Here is an 18837-nt window from a genome sequence, read left to right as displayed (position 1 = left end):
ACTTTGTGAGGCGGTAACGTTTCTTTCTGTCTCGAGCATCAAAGCCCAGTCTCTTAAATTTGGCCACAGATCGTATATATTTGTGGCGTCACTGAAGTAATCGCTTAGCCTTACTGTCTTCCTAAATATCTTATCCAGAAAAACTTTGATAGATTCTAATGGGTATGTGTCTGTGGGATCTACAGCCACAGTTGTCCACAGCCTCAGCGCTGATGTTCTGTCGGTCCTCGTTCTCCAGTTCCGGAGTGGCATCCGCAGCCGCGCTGGAAGCAGGCACCTCCCCCTTCTCTCCACCTTCTCCAAAGTCGGCCGGTCTGCGAGCCCTCGCAGAGCCGGCCTTCCTCCCGCGCATGCACCCTGCGCGCTTGTGCCCCACTTTCCCGCACTGAAAGCAGCGCTGGCCCGAGTTGGCGTACAGTACGTAGATGCAGTCTCCATGTTTTACCCTGAAAGACACGTCCAGGCTCTGAACAGGCGGGTCCAGGGACATGAACCCCTGCCTCCTCAGAGACATATATATATATATATATATATATATATATATATATATATATATCCGTCCGTCGTTGAAAAATTAAAATGCGTTAACGCCGTTAATAAAATTGACAGTGTTAAAATTGGTTTGCGTTAACGCCGTTAATAACACGCTAATATGACAGCATTAAAGTGTATATATATATATAAGTAATGCGTGATACCTTTATGCATTGAATCATATGGGGATGTTTGCTAAAATTGATTGACTGGCCTTACCCAAAATAAAGTCCACCAGCCGCCACTAATTGTATCGATAAATTACTGCACCCTCATTCTCGACCACATTCTTTCCCAACATATTTTTTGTGCAGTCAGTCTCTTACTGAATACTATGAGCTGTAGTGATGCCCATGCCTACGTATTTTCTCCTCATGTCACAGCTTAAAGGTAGAGAAGATGAGAGGCTATGCAAGTGAGAGTGAAAATAAATCTGTCAATCTGTGCGCAATTAAAAAAAAACAACCTGTAGAAGGTTTCTTACATTTATTTCATGTGTCACACATAATTTGTTCAGCTGACCCGTGCACCCCGTTGGCACGGGCAGAAGTTAGGACCATGATGATGGTCACTAAACTTCTAAGAATCTCATTGCCCCATTTGACACGCCATTATGAGAGCACAGGAGCAGCCTGCAGGAAAGAGCCGGCGGGTTCGGACTGGAAGATCGGCGACTTGGAAAATGAATGAACGAAACCCTCTCCTCCCTCCCTCCCTCGCCATCCCTCAAGGACCTCCATGATGAATGCCGAGCTGCTGCCGCATCAGTGGCGGACTGCGGCTGCTTAGTTCAGGCGGTTAATGCGGTTCAGCGGTGTTGGACGGCTCCCAAATGTGAGTGTCGAAGTTGGCAGGGGGAATAACAGTGGGCCAGCTCGCTGAACTTTACCCTGGAAAGATAAAAGGTTAGGAAAAGGCCACACAGTTTGGACAAGCCATTTGTGGGGAAGACTACGTCCACACTTTCAGAGTGTGGGTGGAGCTGTCCTCGCCCAAGAACTGGTAGGATTTCACAGGATTCCGGGTTTCAATACTTTTCGCCGACAGGGCAGTTCTTACTTGGTTGTCCATGTAAGGATCTGAACAAAATGTCCGTCAGTATCTACGACTCCAGGCTCTGATCATCTTGCGCTCTGACCATCTTGCGCCTTGACTACTGTAACTCCCCTCATGGCAGGTCTACCTAGTAACGCCATTCAACCTCTACAGCTCATTCAGCACGAAGCAGCTCGGTCTTTAACCTCTCCAAATTCACCCACACTACTCCACTCCACCCCACTCCGCCTTTTGCCCGAGGACTTTTACATATCATGACTGCAGTGTTGAAAAATGTGCAAGCAGACGCTTTCATTATCTACTACTACTGCCAATTATCTCCCTTTCTTGTTGCTTTGTAAAGCAGTGAAACAGAAGATGCTGCTAAGATTAGCTTCAGTTACATCACTTCTCCACACTGCAGTTCACATCCTGAAGGATCTTTCTACACACTTAGGGCGTGGAAAAGGAAAACAACAGGAAAATGTGAAATACTCGCCTGCGCATATTTCGCATCAAATCGCTTTGTTCCAACTGTGATGCAAATTTGCAGGAGAGTTGCTATCCTTTGGCAATAAAGGTTTGAAATAGCTTTTTTTGTAGGCAGACAACCAACAGTCGGTCTGAGCCTTTTTACTGTAAGCTGTTTTTTTGAGTTTCATTTTAGCCAAATGTATTTAAGTTCTTTCTAGTAAAATGTATATATGTCCAATACTTTTATTGTGAAAGGTGAGAATGGATGTGGGTGGATCTGGTCTGCACTGCTTGTCAAGAGAGAAAGGAGTATCAAGTAGAACTGTTTGTGAGATTACAAAACAACTAAAGGCCCCCGGTGAGTGAAGGCTGTCAGTCCTGGTTTGGGCAACAGAAGGACTTTGGTTGAGTCGGTTAAGAGCCGCTTGTTTCAGTTCAAATTTCTTACGAGGCAGTTAATGTCCTTTCTCAAACGAACATGCTGTTGCGTAGGGTTTTACAGCCTGGTTACAGTATCCAACAGTCTTCCCATTTCCTCTCAGTTCTATGACAATATTTCGGGAGTCAGATTTTCCACAATGTAGATAACGCTATCGCAATTTGACATGTGTCTATGCATCCGCCATATTTCATCAGTCAAATACATTGTGTTTGGAGTTACAGACTTCTCTTTCTTTTTTCTATTAACAGAAAAATCACATATATTCCGTCACAAGAGCTCATACATCGAAGTTTAACCCCTGCACAGCCAGGATTCTTCTTCTTCTTGCTTTGCTGCCAACGGTGCAAGATGGAATTGTTCCTGAATGTAGTGTGTTTGTGAGAGTGGAAGTCACAAGCTGTGCCTCAAAGGTTTTCTGCGTGATGTATATTTACATATATATTTGCAGCATTGCTTACCATAATGTAAATATGCACATTGGCGCAGCTAAACAAGAAGCATCCATCTTCTTTCAGGAATCAAATCACAGAAGGAAAACATGCCATTTCATCGGGAATGAAAAGACACTGAGATGGTTTCAGACTAGGTTGAGCTCGGCAGATGGAGTGACAGTAATCACAGGGATGGAGTTTGGGCGTTGCAGCGCTGCGCGGGGCTCAGTATGTGATGGTAACGGAGCCGCTCTGGCTGCAGACCAGGCACCAGACTGCAGAGGCGGGTCACAGAGGGCAGAGTGGGCGTCGTGAGCCTCCTCTGTTGCACTGTGCGGTGGAGGGGGCTTTTCACTTGAGTCACGGACTAGAAGGGAGGCCAGGAAAGCCACAGACTGTCACACCGCAGTGAGGTTTGTCTTAGCTTGGGGATTTGTCTCGTAACTTCCTGTTTTATTTTAGAAGAGAACTCCAACGACTGACAGCTGATCAGCTGTGATCAGCTGTCAGTCGGCTGCAGTCATCAGAAACCGACGCCGCTTCACGTGACGCGTCAGAGGAGAGGACGTCTCATGTCTCTTAAAACATGTTTAATCGCGTCTTCTCTCCTCGCTTGGTTTCCTGGCGTCTGTCCGTGCATCCCTGGTGGGCGAGACGCAAGGAAGGGACGCAAGTGAAGGAAACGGGGATGCCATTTAGAGACTTGAGATGCACCCATGGGCCGTGTCTACTACCGAACACTTTACGAAGTACACTATAACACAGTGCACTAACATATGTAGTGCACTGTGTCGTTGATAAGCGCTGTATCAAATGGAACACTTGCGTTAACCACTTGGCGGAAGTGACGTCCGCAAATCTGCTCGCGATACCCGTGAAACTAAAACTGACAAAATGAACGCACTTCTTACCCTATTTTTGTCCCTTGTGTTCCTCTTTCTCCAACCTATGTGGAAACTGCGACACCTCCACAATCGCGGCAGGAGGATATAAATAAATTAATAAAAAGCTGGCGAAATGGCTCCTCCTCTTCCGCTACGTAGCCAAGATGGCGCCCGTTCAGCGCGAGTAGTGTCCATCGCTTTGCACTACATTTTTTGACCGTTTGCAGTGCGCCATCCGGGTATTTTCAGTGAACTGAATTCTGCTGGTTTTGTCAGTGTGGCGCACTGAGCACTGAAAGTCAGTGCTCGAAGTGCGCAAGTGCGCGGTAGTAGACACAGCCATGGTCTCCCCTGATCCCTGGTTGTTTCCACCTGTTCCCCATTACCCTCATGTCCTTATAGTCTGCGTCTCCCCTTTGTCTTGTGCCAATGTGTTTCGTCCTTGTCCGGGCACCTAAGCCCATATATCCATATATCCATATCCACAGTTATTATCGATTTTGCCAAGAGTTTTTTGCTACGCTGCGTAAGTTGTTTTCTGAGTTCTCCTTTGAGAGTGATTTTTCATTTGTTAAAGTTTTCTAGTTTAAATTCGATTTGTGTTATTTTGTAATTTGTTTTGCTCCTTTGGGAGAGATTTATGTTTATTTACACTTTTTCTAGTGTATTTTTCTCTCTCCTTTAAGATATTCCTTAAAAGGAGATTTTCTTCCACAAGTTATATTTACCAGGTCTTACTTGGTGAGTTTTTCATAGCCCATTTGTTTGTAACTCTTCAAAGAGGATCTGAAACTAATAAAGTTGCTTGTACGTGACATCCTCTGCGTCTAAGTCCTCAGTTTAGTCCAGGCCTGACACAGACTGCCTGTTTATAATAGCAGAGCGTGTACGGTGGCCATCAGGGACAACGTTTATGAGCAAAGACGTAATGTAAGCCGGGTTTTAAGAACTTCATCCTTTTGCCTGTAGGAATGGCATTGATTTCAGTGATTTTGCTTCATGCTTTAGACTGGAGTCTAATGCTTTCTGTGTCGTTATATGCAAATAAGCTGGAGTGGTCCGAACCTTATGGTTAAACAGGATTGGTCAAGTAGGGGAGCAAGACGGAAGCAACCGATCCCTAACACATGGCCATATAGATGAAGTCAAAAAGCTGTCTAGGCGAGCTGCTCTGTCCCGGCGGCTGGCAGACCTGCTGGCAGACCAGGGTCCTGTTTTTCGTACCTGGTTTACTGAGTTAGATGGACAATTTTGAGGATAAGATAACGCAGATCAGGCTATTCGTTTTTATCGAAGCAAGTTTAGAAAATTTACCATAACCTGGTCTTGCTAGTGCTCAGGTTTATTGCTTTTTTTTTTTTTTTCCTCCACCGGACAAAAAGCAGCTCGCTTCCTCATTGATGGAACGTCATTAATTATATTAGATTTTTAGGGAGAGAGTTCTTCCAGATAGCACAGATTCGTTGATTCTGCAAATATTCGAGGAGTTACGGTCAAATTAGTTTTGCTTAGTTTGTTACTTTCTGTCGCCGGCGCTGTACTAAAAGTGTTGACTCGGTTGATTCTTAACCGACCATAGATTTGATGCTTAAACAACTAACTTCTCGCCTGAAAACATCCTAAAATGACATTTTGTGACTCAACGACATGTGCAAGGCAGAAGTAGTAGAGCACAACATACCAGGTGATCACACTCCTGTGACCAATCACACTGTAGACAGAGGTTCGGACCGCCCCCAGCTCATTTGCATATAACAACACAGAAATAAATAAATGAAGAAATACATGTGGTCACATAAATACAGACATAAATGAAGGAATACAGAAATGTAGAAATAGATTCATATAATGATGTCCTGTTTAGGTATAACTTATATTATATACTTAAATTTATATATTCCTGTTTTTAATTATTTATACATTTATTTAAGATATTATTTATTTATTCCTGTACTTATTTATTTATTCATGCATTTATTTATACTTAAGTCATTTTAAGTCCTCCATACTACTCACCCAGTCTGAGGAGCCACTGGATGGTGTAAATGCCGAGCTCAAAGAACTACAACGGCCAGTGTAAAAAATGAGAGGGAGATTTTTCTTTCACGTCCCATACTCAGCCGAGCCGGAAAAGCAAACTGTTGTATTTTGTAGCACGTGAGATGTCATAGCCTTCAGGTGGCCAAAGCAGAGTGGACGTGACCAGAGGCTGTCGCTCCCTTTCTGTTGGTGCAGAGAACTAATCCCAGCTCATCTTTCCACCTTAATTACTAAGACTCTAAAGCCTTTTTTCGGTTTTGAAGTAATAAACCTTGGTCACACCACATAAATGGAAATTAAGCAAACAAACAAGGTTTGCAAAACAAACAAAAGATATAAAGCTTCTTTTTTATCAGCCAGTTTTATGGTGCAGGGATGACATATCTCTAGGCCAGCCAGGTTTTTAGCGTCCCACTGGTTCCTCTGACACAAGGCCTATAGGATTTTTACGTTCGATTTGGGATTATGACAGAAATTAAGCTCTCTGAAAGCCATACGTTTATGACCCTGACACGTTTTTTTCCACCAAGTTAATCTTTTCAGACACTTAAACATTTCAAATTTCCCAAGAGTGGCATCTGAAACTGATATTTTATATCTTAAAACTAAACAATACAATATCTCCAGGTTGTGTGAACGACAGGCCTTTTTTCAGACATCTAACCAAAACTAAGTGCAACAAATACTGACTCATTTCCGCGGTTTAGGAAACCACTTTATTAATATTTAGTTTCATTCAGCTTTAATTGCCAGCAATGGTCAGTTAGTCACCATAATGACACTGTAGAGACTGTGTCACTTTGTTGCGTCATATCACCAACGTCCATTGAAAATGACACATTCAAGAACAAAACTCATGGTCAAGTTTTTTGGCAATAATAATTGCTGATCTGATTCCATAGTGGTGAGGGTTAGGTTAGCTTTCAGCTCAAAAAACAATCGAACATGGCGAAAGAATGACTTGGTTAAAATAGCTGCTGGCTTAAGCACGGAGGATTCCTTAAAAGGAACCAATGTGGACTACCAGAAAAAAAACAGGAAGCTGGCTCCACAACAGCGTCTAACTGGTTCCTCCTTTGCTCGAGGCGGACAATAGGCACAAGAACTGCAACTGCACGAGGTCTTTGTCGCTTAGGCAGCAGTCAAATTACAGTGGTGTGTGGTGGTGGGAGGGTGTCACTTAATGGCCAATTAACACCAAGCTACCTCATGGGATGAGAGTCTCTGGTTCCCTCATGGCCGAGCTGTACAGCTCTGGATGGCCAGGTACGGGATTGGCCACCACAGCCTGGTGTCACGTAGCATTTCTCCAAAAATGTATTCTGTTGCACATTTTTACGCTGCAGGCCGGTGAGTTTTTTTCCTTCTTCCGGGCATCGCGAATGCACCACCCACACTCAAATGACTTAAATGAAAAGCAAAGCTGGCGTTTTGGCCGCTCCACCTCATCTGCTGTGCATCCACCATAAAACACAAACGTGCATCATTTCTGAAACTGCAACAGTCTAAAATAACATACACCTCTGGCTATTTTGCATTATAGTGTACGATGTGACAAACGGGGCATTAAACTCTGGGTGGAGATGAAAACGGATTACGGGAATATCACGAGATCACCACACAGTTCAACCTGAGATCAGCCATTTGGACGCCCCGCCCTTGACCACGTGTTCCCTCCAATCCAATGGTCACCTGAGGGACTTTGCTTTTTGGTCAAAATGAGAATTGGGTCTGTGGATACATTTCCAACTGTCATCTGTCAGCCCTCCAAAAGCGTGGTATTAACACTCAATTATGCATCCTGAATGGCGTTGCTAGGCTACGGTGCCGGCTGAAGTGGCTGATGGGACCATCCAGCGGTCAGTCGGTATCACGGCAAATCGAGGGTCCTCGCTCAGCCACTTGGCAGCTCGAGTCTGAAACATGCTCTCAAATCCACATCTGGTGATTAGGATGTGCAAATCAGATGCTGCCTGGAGGATTCAGGAGTTTGGTGACGAACCAACCAAAAAAAATCCTTCGGGGAAGTTTCACTGCTCATTTACCTCCTCTAAAATGCACGATCCAATATACATTATAGATTACCACATAAGCCTTTGATCTGATTTCTGGCTCCCACATTTGCACCGCAGGAACATTTGATGTTTTCTGGACAGCATCTTTTATGTGCAATGTATTTGTGTGGTTTTTACTGCAGGGTTCAAAGAGTTTTTTGCTAGATATACACTCTTTCCCCCTTTGAGCCTTTTTCTGCATAGTCTTTGTTTTAAGCAGAAGGAAATTATTACATTTCATTAATCTTAATGTTCTCTGGCTTTACTCAGTAATTTCCACAATTTATGCCACAACATATTTTACTCTTCATTCAGCAATGTACTGCAGGCTCCCACTGTGATCTCTGAGTCTGCACCCGGGGTCCTGACTTCTCCGTGCAGACCCCCGAGCTCTGACACGGTCTTGTGTCATATCTGATCGAGAGCACTTGACCGTCGTTTGAGCCGAGGTGGACTCCACACCTGTTGTATACGCCTCATTGAGATTGCATGCAGGGTTGTTGTGTTTTAGGATGTGTACTTCAGAAATAAAATGTATTAAGATCTGAATTTTGTTAATACTATCCTGAATCCTCATTATTGGTTTAAAAATGAAAGAAAGAGGGATATCGTAAGATAAAGAACTGAACTGATCTGATATCGGTTACCTGAAGCCAAATCACATAGTGTTTTTTCTTTAGTTAACTCGTCTTTTGTTCTTCACCGAGAAAAAACAAATCCTGACACAGCCTTGAAAAAAACCCTAAACGGTCTCCTACACGCTAAAGACCTTGGTGATAACGACTCACACAGGGATGATGTGGGTTCGGAGAAAAGAAAAAAAACACTCATACTGCATTCAAGTGCTCCTCGGATGGTCCCATTTCCAGAGTTGGAGAGTCGTTCATCCCTTTCATTTAGGTGTGGGCGGTGCACTTGGGATGCCGGGGAAAAAGAACGCAGCCGCTTGCAGCACAGTAAGCTTTATGTCATGATGTGGAAGGACTGGGAAGAACATGTGCCGTATTGTATTGCTCAGAGCGTTGGAGCAACACGTTGACAGCTGCTTACAGTGTTTGAGTGACAACCGAGAGCAACGGAAACTGTGAGCCATTACATTTGTTTAGGTTACAACCACATCACAAATTGCATGTGAACTAAAATTGGATATGGGATCCGTTTCTTACCATCAACTCAACACTTCCTTCCATCTGCAATGTTCCTGCGTAATAAGATGTCATCTTAGCAAGCCGAGTTGGTGCTCAGACTTGAGCGGTCGTCCATTTTAATTTTGCCCGTTGGCAACTCTTACTTTATTTTTTTAGATTATTCCAGCACTACATGAATGCAGCATCCCACTAGCCCACTTCCTCCCCCTGTTTTTATTGTTTAAGACTCTTTTTTTTTACTCTCACTTGCACCTGCTGCACACACACTACCACCAAATGAATGCAGAAGTGTAACCAACAGGGTGCATAGAATCACATGCGAAACAGACTCATCTCCCAAATGACCAAACAAAACACACACACGGTACATATTTTTAGAAACACAATCAGCTGTTCCCACTGTTCCTGCAGTGACCTGGAGACCTTCAACAACACTGCTATATGTAAAATGTACCGTCCTCTGCTGCTACAGTGAGGGTGTTAAGCCACCGCCGACTATTTTCAGACCGCTGCCAAACATCATTGAAAATCCACCCAGAACTCTCATTTGTGCATCACAAAGTTTACAAGACATGTTGGGCTGACTTGTAGGTAATCGCGTCTCAAATGACTCAAAATACATCAAGAAAAATGTATGTTGTCGTGCGAGTGTAAACACGCCGATTTGAATATTTCACCCAGTGTGAACATCATAAAAGCTTCAATGGAGAGCTGGAACCAGATGATAGAGAACATGTGTTACTGTGAGACAGAGTGGCACGAGGCGATTCTTTGGAGCTGAAGACAATGTGCTATTTACAGGGATTTAAAGCCACGGGATGCAAATTGAAAATACCCTCTATTTATCAAAGCATCCAGCCTCGTCAGCCACCATGCAGGAACTGGATTTATGTACTAAAATGTTCCCTCAGAAAGATGCACTACTCTTTTCCTTCCTATAAGTCATTGTCATTTACAAGCGCTCTTTCCCACAATTGAGGGATCGCTCTAAAAAAATGGGCATTGTTTAATATGTGATGTTTATGATGTAACTCCACTCCATGTTTGGACACAGCAGATATGATTCATGCAGGTCTTTCTTTTTCAAAAGTTCACTGATGATGCATTGCTGGTTTCAGGATGCTGGTTTCAGGATTAGATAATTCTGTCTGAACACGTGTTTTAAACTTTCAGGAGAAAAACTTGGACGTGCAGATAATTGTTTTCTTCTCAAGGTACTCTGTCTTTGTGACCCACAGCACCCCTCCTGTCTCTTACCGATATATGAGGATGTCATCTGAGGAGCTGTTGTACTGGATCTGGTACATGCGGACCCCTGGTATGTGGTTCTGCGGCGGCCATCTGATGGTGGCAGAGCCGGATGTGAGATCCGACACGCTGACCCTCTGCTGATCGGACCGCGCCTGACCGCCGCTGGCATTCGACTTGATGGACGTGGGGATGTCCGAAGGCCCCGGGTCGGGGTCCAGTTTGGGGTCAAAGTGCGGCGAAGGGTTGACGACCAGTTCAACAGGTGCAGTGGCCTCTCCGGCTGCGTTGGACGCTATGCAAGTGAACTTTCCAGAATCCTACACAATGTTGGAAAAGAAAAGACCCAACATTTTACTTAGCTTTTACTTTTTTAATGAACAGACAATCAATCTTGTATTTACTTAATCCATGACGAAATTTGGGGAGTTAAACAACCATTTGAACAAAGATCAGATTTCACACCGACAAAGTGACGAGTGACAAAGTGATAGCAAAACAAAGATGTTCTTAATAGCAAGCTAACAGTGAACCATTGAATATGCTAACAACTGTTGTTCCTGCTGTTTCACTTCAATTTGCTGTTACAGCAAACTCTCGCTCTTTCTTTCTATTAAATTGAAGCATAACATCAGGAACTGCTGAAGAGATAGAGCACATATATATACATATATATATATATATATACATATATATATATATATATATATATATATATATATATATATATATATATATTAGGGCTGGGCAAGTTAACGCGTTAATATCGTGTTAAATTTTCAATCAATTAATGGCGTTAATTATTTGATCATGCCTTAACTGCATTTTTTTATTTAAAAAAAATAAAAATAATTGGGGCTTTTACTTTGAAGGCGATAACTTACTTCCGCCCTCGGGCTTCCGTATTATTACCGGACTATTTGCCGACTTGAGCCAGACGTGAAAGCACGTATTGTTCTGTAGTTTCTGTCCTTAACGAGCACCGCGCGAGCAAGTCGCCTCTCAAAGCTTCACAAGCGTCACCTGCAGCCTCGCGATACAAGCTCCGCGGGCCCGGATTGAACATTAATCGCGCATGCGCAAAGCCGCCGCTGATACCTGTCAGCTGTCTTTCACATCTCCACCTCATTCAACCAGACTTCAGAGCACTTGTTCAAGACAACACAGCCTGGACTTTTTTCACTCAGTAAGAAAAACTGAACTGAAAACATGAAAAGCACTTATTGCTTTTGTATAAAGTGAATCAATGGCTGGTCTTCAACATACATCTTTAAGGTAAGCAACAGACTGAACATGGACCAAGGAAGGAGTGGGTTGTCCTTTTGGATCCCAGCTTTGTGAACTTACTGAACAAACTACTTGATATGTAATACGTCTCTTAAATCCATTTCACTAAGTTTGCTTTACTTATGTACATTTCATTCTTATTTGTACTATTTGAGCACCTTTCAGAGAGGATTATTGACAGATTGACAGGGAGATTGGGTCTTGACGTGCTAAAAAACAAAATGCCTAATTAATATATTTGTAAAAAACATGCTTCATAGATAACAAACAGTGTATTTCTAATCTCTCAAAAAACACACTTCAGCAAATTTATTTTTAATTTAATTATTTCTATGAATGTCTAAAACTTGAGACACTAAATCCTTAGATTAATAGTTTTGGGTATTTGAATCTATACAATGAAACTTCAACTTTCAAAGTCAATCCTCTAGTCATGCACTCACATTCATGGAATCTGAGCTCTGAATTTAAACCGTCCTCAGCATGAGGAGCAGCAGGTTCCCCTGAAGCTCCAGTGGAGCCTCAGAACCCAGTAGGTAAAACCCAACCGACTCTTCCCTTGAGCTACGGCTGCCCCAAATACAAATTATATAAATTGTCCAACAGCAATAGTCAGCACAAGCATTATCAATGAAGCCCCGCCTCTACCTTGACCGATGCCTTGAGGATGTCCAGCGAGCCGTTCTCGTAGCAGACGGTTCTGGACGTGTTGCCGATCAGCTTTCCTTCGGGACTGACCCAGTGCGTGGACGGCTCAGGATCTCCGATGGACTTACAGCGCAGGCTGACCTCCTGACCTTCCATCACGAACATCTTGGAAGTGTGGCGAGTTATCATCGGTGGCTCGCAAACAAACTCCTCCTGTTGACGGACACCAGAGCAAAACACGTGTCACCGTATTTGAATCGCTTCAAAAAAAGATCTTGGAACGTATTGTTATTGAGAGTTCACTCCACTCACTCTATTATCAACAGCTGCAGGAAAGGATCAGTAATATCCAGAGGGGTGAATATTTAAACACTTGCAGAGATTCTTACTGCAGTTTTTGATTTTACAGAAAAAAATATAACATGTCAGAAGTTAAGAAGTGAGCTTTCTGTGCATAGAGCCCATCACCGGCTTCCGGCGGCGTGTTCTTCCAACAGTCGACTCTCAGAAGGAGTTCTGTTGTGTGCAAATGAAGATTAAGTGAGTTCAGCCTTTGCAATATTTAAAACCCACCCACTGGCACCTAAGCCAGAATAAAGCCAGCCAAAACCCTGGTGGAGTATTATCGCGAGGCCATGCAGGGCCTGCCAAGGCTTACCGGGGCTTACTCATCATTCCTACCACTCAGTGCATCTTCAAAACCCTTTTTTCTGGGTCCTCCTTGGGTCTTGTAACCAGCAGAGAAGATTGCTGACCTGATGACCGCAGGGCTGTAGCTTCAAATACAGCACCAGTTCCTTTCAGTCTTGTATTACATTCTCACCCTCAATTGCTCCTGTGAAGCTCAGAGTAAAAAGGGCTGTGATTGAACCGGTCTGCTCTCTGATGCGAATGTGTGGAAGTATGTGAAAGAGTCTATGAAGTGCTCATCTGGACTTATATCTGTTAACCCCTCAAATGCCAACCACAGTCAACTCTCCTTTCAATTTTACGAGGACTTAACCGGTCGGATTGTTGAGTTTCCTGTCGGAGAGGAAGCGGTGCAGATGGCGGGCCAAGCAGGAGTTCCCTTGGTGGCCGATGGCTAATGTCTGACTGCGTGACGGATACAGTGGAGGCCCACTTGTCCTTGTAACGGGAAAGAGGCCATTAACTTTCCCAGCGTTAATATGCCCAGACTCTTGTTGTGACACGGGGATCGACCTCTCTACAAGAATGATCTTCTTACAGTGATCCTGCAGCACCTCTCGGAGGGAGGCCTGTGACTATTAATCGAGGTGAGGCGATGGTCTGTGCGGCAACCTCTCGAGATGATGCCAATTAATCCCATCTTTATTTCACGGTGCACCTCCACTTATTACTGAAGAGAGGTCGGTGAGGTGCCACCCCCTACATCCTCCTTTTTAAGGTCACATTCTTTTTCTTTTGGTTATCTCTCCAAATATCAGTATAGCTCTGCAACCGTATGGAAAGGCTTCCGAGGAGATGGAGAACAAGCCCCTCGGCGGCTTGTTCTCCATCTCAAGCCGCCGAGGGGCTTGCACTGGTTTGGCTTGGTGCTCTCTGAGCTTTTCTGTGATGCTATTGGTTTTCATAAAGTGGGAGAAAATGGATTGTCAGCAATATTCAAACGCTACTCCTCTGATGTGGCTGTTCCTTCAGGTGGCACACACTGTATACATGTGCGTTCATATAATAATGACAATGCCACTGTCTGACACTGTCTTTTCACCCCTTTGGTCCTGTGATTTTCTTCTTCTATTTATGTGCCTCTAAAAAGTGTCTTATTGACTTTGGTTGTTTTGCATATTTTTCTTTTTTTGCATGATGTTGCTTACTGCTACCCGCCACTCTGTCATCTTTACCAGATCTTGGCTATTTGCCTCTCATTTTCCCCCACTATGTCTTTTTACTCTATAGTGATATTGTGGATTAATACATAATGCAATGTCATGATTCTGATGCATTTTTGCATATTAAACTCCATGACTCCACACTTTCACGAGAAGGTTCACTCCTCTGTGACACCCACCATCTGCTCGGCTCAAGCGTCCTTGAGAATGACGGTGGTCGTGCAGCCACAGAGGGCTAAAAGTTGAGACGGCGAAAACACACATTTTGCTGCAGGGTGCCGTGGATTATGATGCCAAACACACAGAATGCAATTTCTAGGACCAACATGTTCATCAGACATTTTTTAGCTGACAGAATTAGCCAGGTAATAATGACCTGGGGCTCCTGTTATCAAGAAATACAATATTTGTGTTATTATTCTCACAAAAGGTAACGAGATCAACCAGAGGGCAGTTTAGATGACCTCTGTTTGCATACTCAGCAATATCTATCAAAGCAGGTCTCGGCTTCAAAAACTCTCGTTTACTGGAACTCTAAGTACGGCTGGACTAAATATTTTCTAAAATTTGAAGCTTCGACTGAGGTTTTCCAATAAAGCATCAAATAATTGTCTTTATGTATTATATTTTATAAAAACAATATTTTGTTTTCTTCTGGGTATATAATAATATAATATAATAATAATGTAATTGTGTGGTGCTGTTAATACAGGAGCTACCCGCCTTTTGTGAGAAACAAGCATGAGAGTAATGGAGACTAAATTTAGTTTTTGAAATGCTAAAGGCCAACAAATATTTATTGAAGCAGAATATGTAGGATAAAACATTGTTGTAATTTTTGGAAAAGATTATATTTTAAAAAACAAATGTAGACTTTAAAACTTTCCAATATGAAAATTGAACATTGGAAATTGTTGAATTACACAAATTTGGAAACAATCCTATGCTCATCTTCAGTGACACAACATGGCATTTAACATAAAAAAGTAGCAGACCCCTGACCTATTATTCCGCTAAATCATGAATCTTCTTCTCTAAAAAGTGGGACCTTTGAGCAGTGTGCACATCCCAATGATCTCTGTCACTTCCTATGATCCGTATGTGGACCACTTAACCTAAAAAGAGAAAATACTTTCATTAATGTTCTAAATCAGTGCTCAGAATAACACAGATGCTTTATAAGAGTTGAGCTGATGATGTCATGACCTCAGACATCTCCACTAGTTCAGAATTGTTTACTTCCACCAACCTCTCTAATCGTCCAGAAGTATTTCCCAGCCAGGTCTTTGGGGGAAGCGCAGGTCTCAAGGTCGTCTTCTCTGGTCAGTCTGCGGAGCCAGACCAGCTCGCAGTTACAGTGCAGCGGGTTCCCGCCGAAACTCAACACCAGCGCCGTGAGAGGGGAGCCCTTCATCTTGGCATACACTGGGATCCGCAGGAACAGCGGGTCTGGAGGAATCTTCTTCAGCTTGTTGGACGTCATGTCCAGTCTGGTAATGGAGACAGAGACACCGGGAGGGATCAGTCGAGAACGCTCACTTCATTTGAGACGTGAAATGGACTCGATTGCTTGCCAGCATGCTGGATTCAGTGGAACTACAGGATTTCAAATCTGCTTAATCAATTGGAGTAACTGTTTGATCCGTTTTGAATATACTTTATAGGTTTAACCAAGGGCTTAGGTTTGCATAGGGTCCATAGGGACTAGTCACAACCAAAGTTTTGAGAAAATATTTACATACTCATCTGCAATAGTATACTTAGAAACAGATTTTTCACTCCTAGTATAATCCTATGTTAATCCATGTCCATGTTTTCCAATGCGAGTAAGAAAGTGGCAAGTCAGAAACATTAAGTTACATGCGTCATAAATGCAGAATGAGAGCTGACAGTAGTCTGACACGCGATTAAAATACGTCAGGAAATAATAAAGCCTCATATTCGTATTTTGTTTGGTGTCAGCATTGATATTGTTGATCCTTTTGTGCTTTGTAGATAAGAAAATGCCACCAAAAAAGAAAAGAGATATCTGACGTTTTTTTCACCACGTAAGTAGCTATCAAGAAGCCAGGTTGTTGTTAGCTAACGTTAGTAATAGGCTAACTACTCACACAGTGCAAACCTGCATTATTTTGAAATGCATTCAGGAAACTCAGAAATCCAGTGAAAAATATGCAGTGCAGGTTGAACCAGCTGGACCAGCAGGGCTTCAGATGAGATCCTACTGGCATTTTGTTAAGAATTATCTTGCATTAGCAATGCAATTGAAGGACATTTGGGGAATGTGACCTTATGTCAGTGCTGCACCCTTAAAACAAACTGTCCACAAACACGTCCTTCTTATGTTTGCAACTTTTATTAAAACAAGTCACAGGTTGAAAACAAACACACGTTTTGGTCTCCAGCCTGCATACTGCACGTCTTCCTGCTTTAATTTGTAAAGAGAGAAAGTGCTCTTTTCTATAGGGTGAGCACAATACAGTCTTCCCTTCAGTCAGTATGTGTACAGGTCATCAGTGTTCTCAAACATTGAAATAACAACATGTGAATTAACTTTAACACACATTTAAAGTAAATTATTAGAAATGGACAGTCATTTTAAATCAGTAAAACATATGAAACAACATATTTACAGGTGCTATACCAGCACTTTTGGATTGTGAATTATGTGATGTTGAATAGAAAACAAGGCTGTGCCAGAAAATCTGAACCTATTACCTAAATGTTCTAAATTGCTTTCAAAATGAATACATATACTACTCACAAGGTCTACATTTATTCATTAATGCATTATTTTGAAATGCATTCAGGAAACTCCCGTGCAGATGTAGTGCTGGCAGTGTAACCATTGTCTACCTGTTTTAAGTGCATTATTAATATGTTAAAACATGCATGTTCAGACTAGGCTACATTTTCTTTGCTCTTTAGGGAACAGTCAGTTTGAGCCACAGTGACCGTCAAGGTAGTCAGTGTAGCAGAGTCCTGACATGAGGAGTGAACCACACCAGCCTGATCCTAAATTCATCAAGTACAGCAAATTCAGCTCAAAAAGTTATGTTTGATCTGGACAAGATTGATCTTAAAGATGAAGGACAAGAGTTAATTTCTGTGAATGGTAGACGGAGGTATCTTTTTGGTGTATTTAAATAAGACATCAAAAGAAAATACAACTAGCTAATAATTATATAAAGAAGGAAAACACTTTATGTGTAGCCTATTCAGTGCTGCAGAATAGATTTATTTGACATCTTTTAATTAATTTTTTCACTTTGTAACTGGGAAGGTTATATATATATATATATATATATATATATATATATATATATATATATATATATATATATATATATATATATATATACTGTTACTGTATATTGGCATTTTAGCATTTTGGCATTTTTTAACTCATTTATTGAACTATTTATTTTTAGTATTTATTTGGTGCAGAATACTGTTTTGTATTTAAACTAAGGTTGTATTACTGTTATGTTTAAATCAGTTCCAGGTTACACAAATGTTAATGTATTTTAATAAAGTTGGCCTGTTCAACATAATATCAACTAAGTTTTTGTTATATGGCAGCGGCCCCTACTAATGCTGAGACCAAACCTACGCCCTTGGATTTAACTCTCAACTATTTAAAGCAACAAAATGTAGCGTTAGAGGACAACAAACCAGCACTTTCTTAAGGTAGGTTATTAATATATTTGTCATGTTGAAAAGCATTGGCGGTGATGAGATGTTCCCACAACTCCTGCCAAAACGAACCTTTTGGCAGGAAGATTACACACATACTGTAAATGTTCAATAAAAACATGAACATTTACAGATATTAGAAGATTTGAAAAGCGATTTGGAGATTAAGACTTCAGGCTTGATTTAGGTATTCTATAAATAAGACTGTGACCTAAAAAGAAAGTGGCCATATGGACCAGCCTGCCTGCTAATCAGTCAAAGAGCTCAAGCTCCCGTTGAGGACAATAAGGTCATGTCCTCAGTATTTCTTCTGGAAAGTAGAAGTAGAAACCTTGAACTAGTTTACATGTTGCACGGATTTTACACATGGTGGATGAATGCAGATTATAATACACATGATATACTTGACTGTTGACTAGTGCAGAGTCATGAGTCAATGAATACCAATTGAAACCTTTTCCACTGAAGGCAAAAGCCAGGTGTTAGTGGGCTTTGTTCTGGAAGGGGCTTTAGATCAGAGTGGAAGGAATCACGAGAATCTACTGAATGTGTATGAATCTGAAACTAAGCTTGACTTTTTTTCTTCTTTTTAAGAAAACATCTAAAAACCTTCTGAAAAGAACAATCTCTAAGTCCATCTCCTGCTGGCTGCAACTGAAGTAATAGTTTTGAATTTGAGCCATATAAAAGTAGATCAATTATATAACTCTTTACTTTTCATTGAAACATCTTTTTTTAACTAACAGCTCCTTTTTACAGCTCTATTCACATGCGTAACGGGGGAATGTGAGTGACTGAGTGGTTTAAAGCATGCAAACATCCCATTTGGGTCTGAATCATCCCTGTAAACACTTACTGTGACAAAAAGTAACATTCAAACTCGTTCCACACTGAACAGATTGCGGTATTATGGAAGTCTCTTCCTGCTGTCAGACATGGACAGCCTTATTAGTTCATCACCACAAACATCACAAATAGAATCATCCTTTTAGAAATAACCTTCCTAATATTCAGTGATGGCTCTTTTTTAATGCACTTTTTTTTTGCTGAGAGTTGAGTCACC

General features: G+C 42.0%; 1 protein-coding gene across 4 annotated transcripts in view; it reads right to left on the bottom strand.

Moving 5' to 3' along the window:
• The window catches only part of si:cabz01090165.1 (uncharacterized protein LOC100333421 homolog), a 309025-nt gene that overhangs the window by 24175 nt on the left and 266013 nt on the right, over positions 1-18837 (bottom strand). For all 4 annotated transcript variants that reach the window (XM_068585049.1, XM_068585050.1, XM_068585048.1 and 1 more), the window contains 3 exons: positions 15328-15568; positions 12226-12438; positions 10300-10610 (listed from right to left, as the gene is read on the bottom strand). In XM_068585049.1, the coding sequence (XP_068441150.1) occupies positions 10300-10610; positions 12226-12438; positions 15328-15568 (765 nt within the window). The remainder of the gene's footprint in view (positions 1-10299; positions 10611-12225; positions 12439-15327; positions 15569-18837) is intronic.

The sequence above is a fragment of the Clinocottus analis genome, unplaced genomic scaffold (assembly GCF_023055335.1).
Source record: "Clinocottus analis isolate CAN_PGR_092001 unplaced genomic scaffold, fCliAna1.0.p SCAF_2, whole genome shotgun sequence".
Taxonomy (NCBI): Eukaryota; Metazoa; Chordata; class Actinopteri; order Perciformes; family Cottidae; genus Clinocottus; species Clinocottus analis.
The sequence above is the reverse complement of the archived record's forward strand: the minus strand, read 5'-3'. Positions and strand labels throughout refer to the sequence as shown.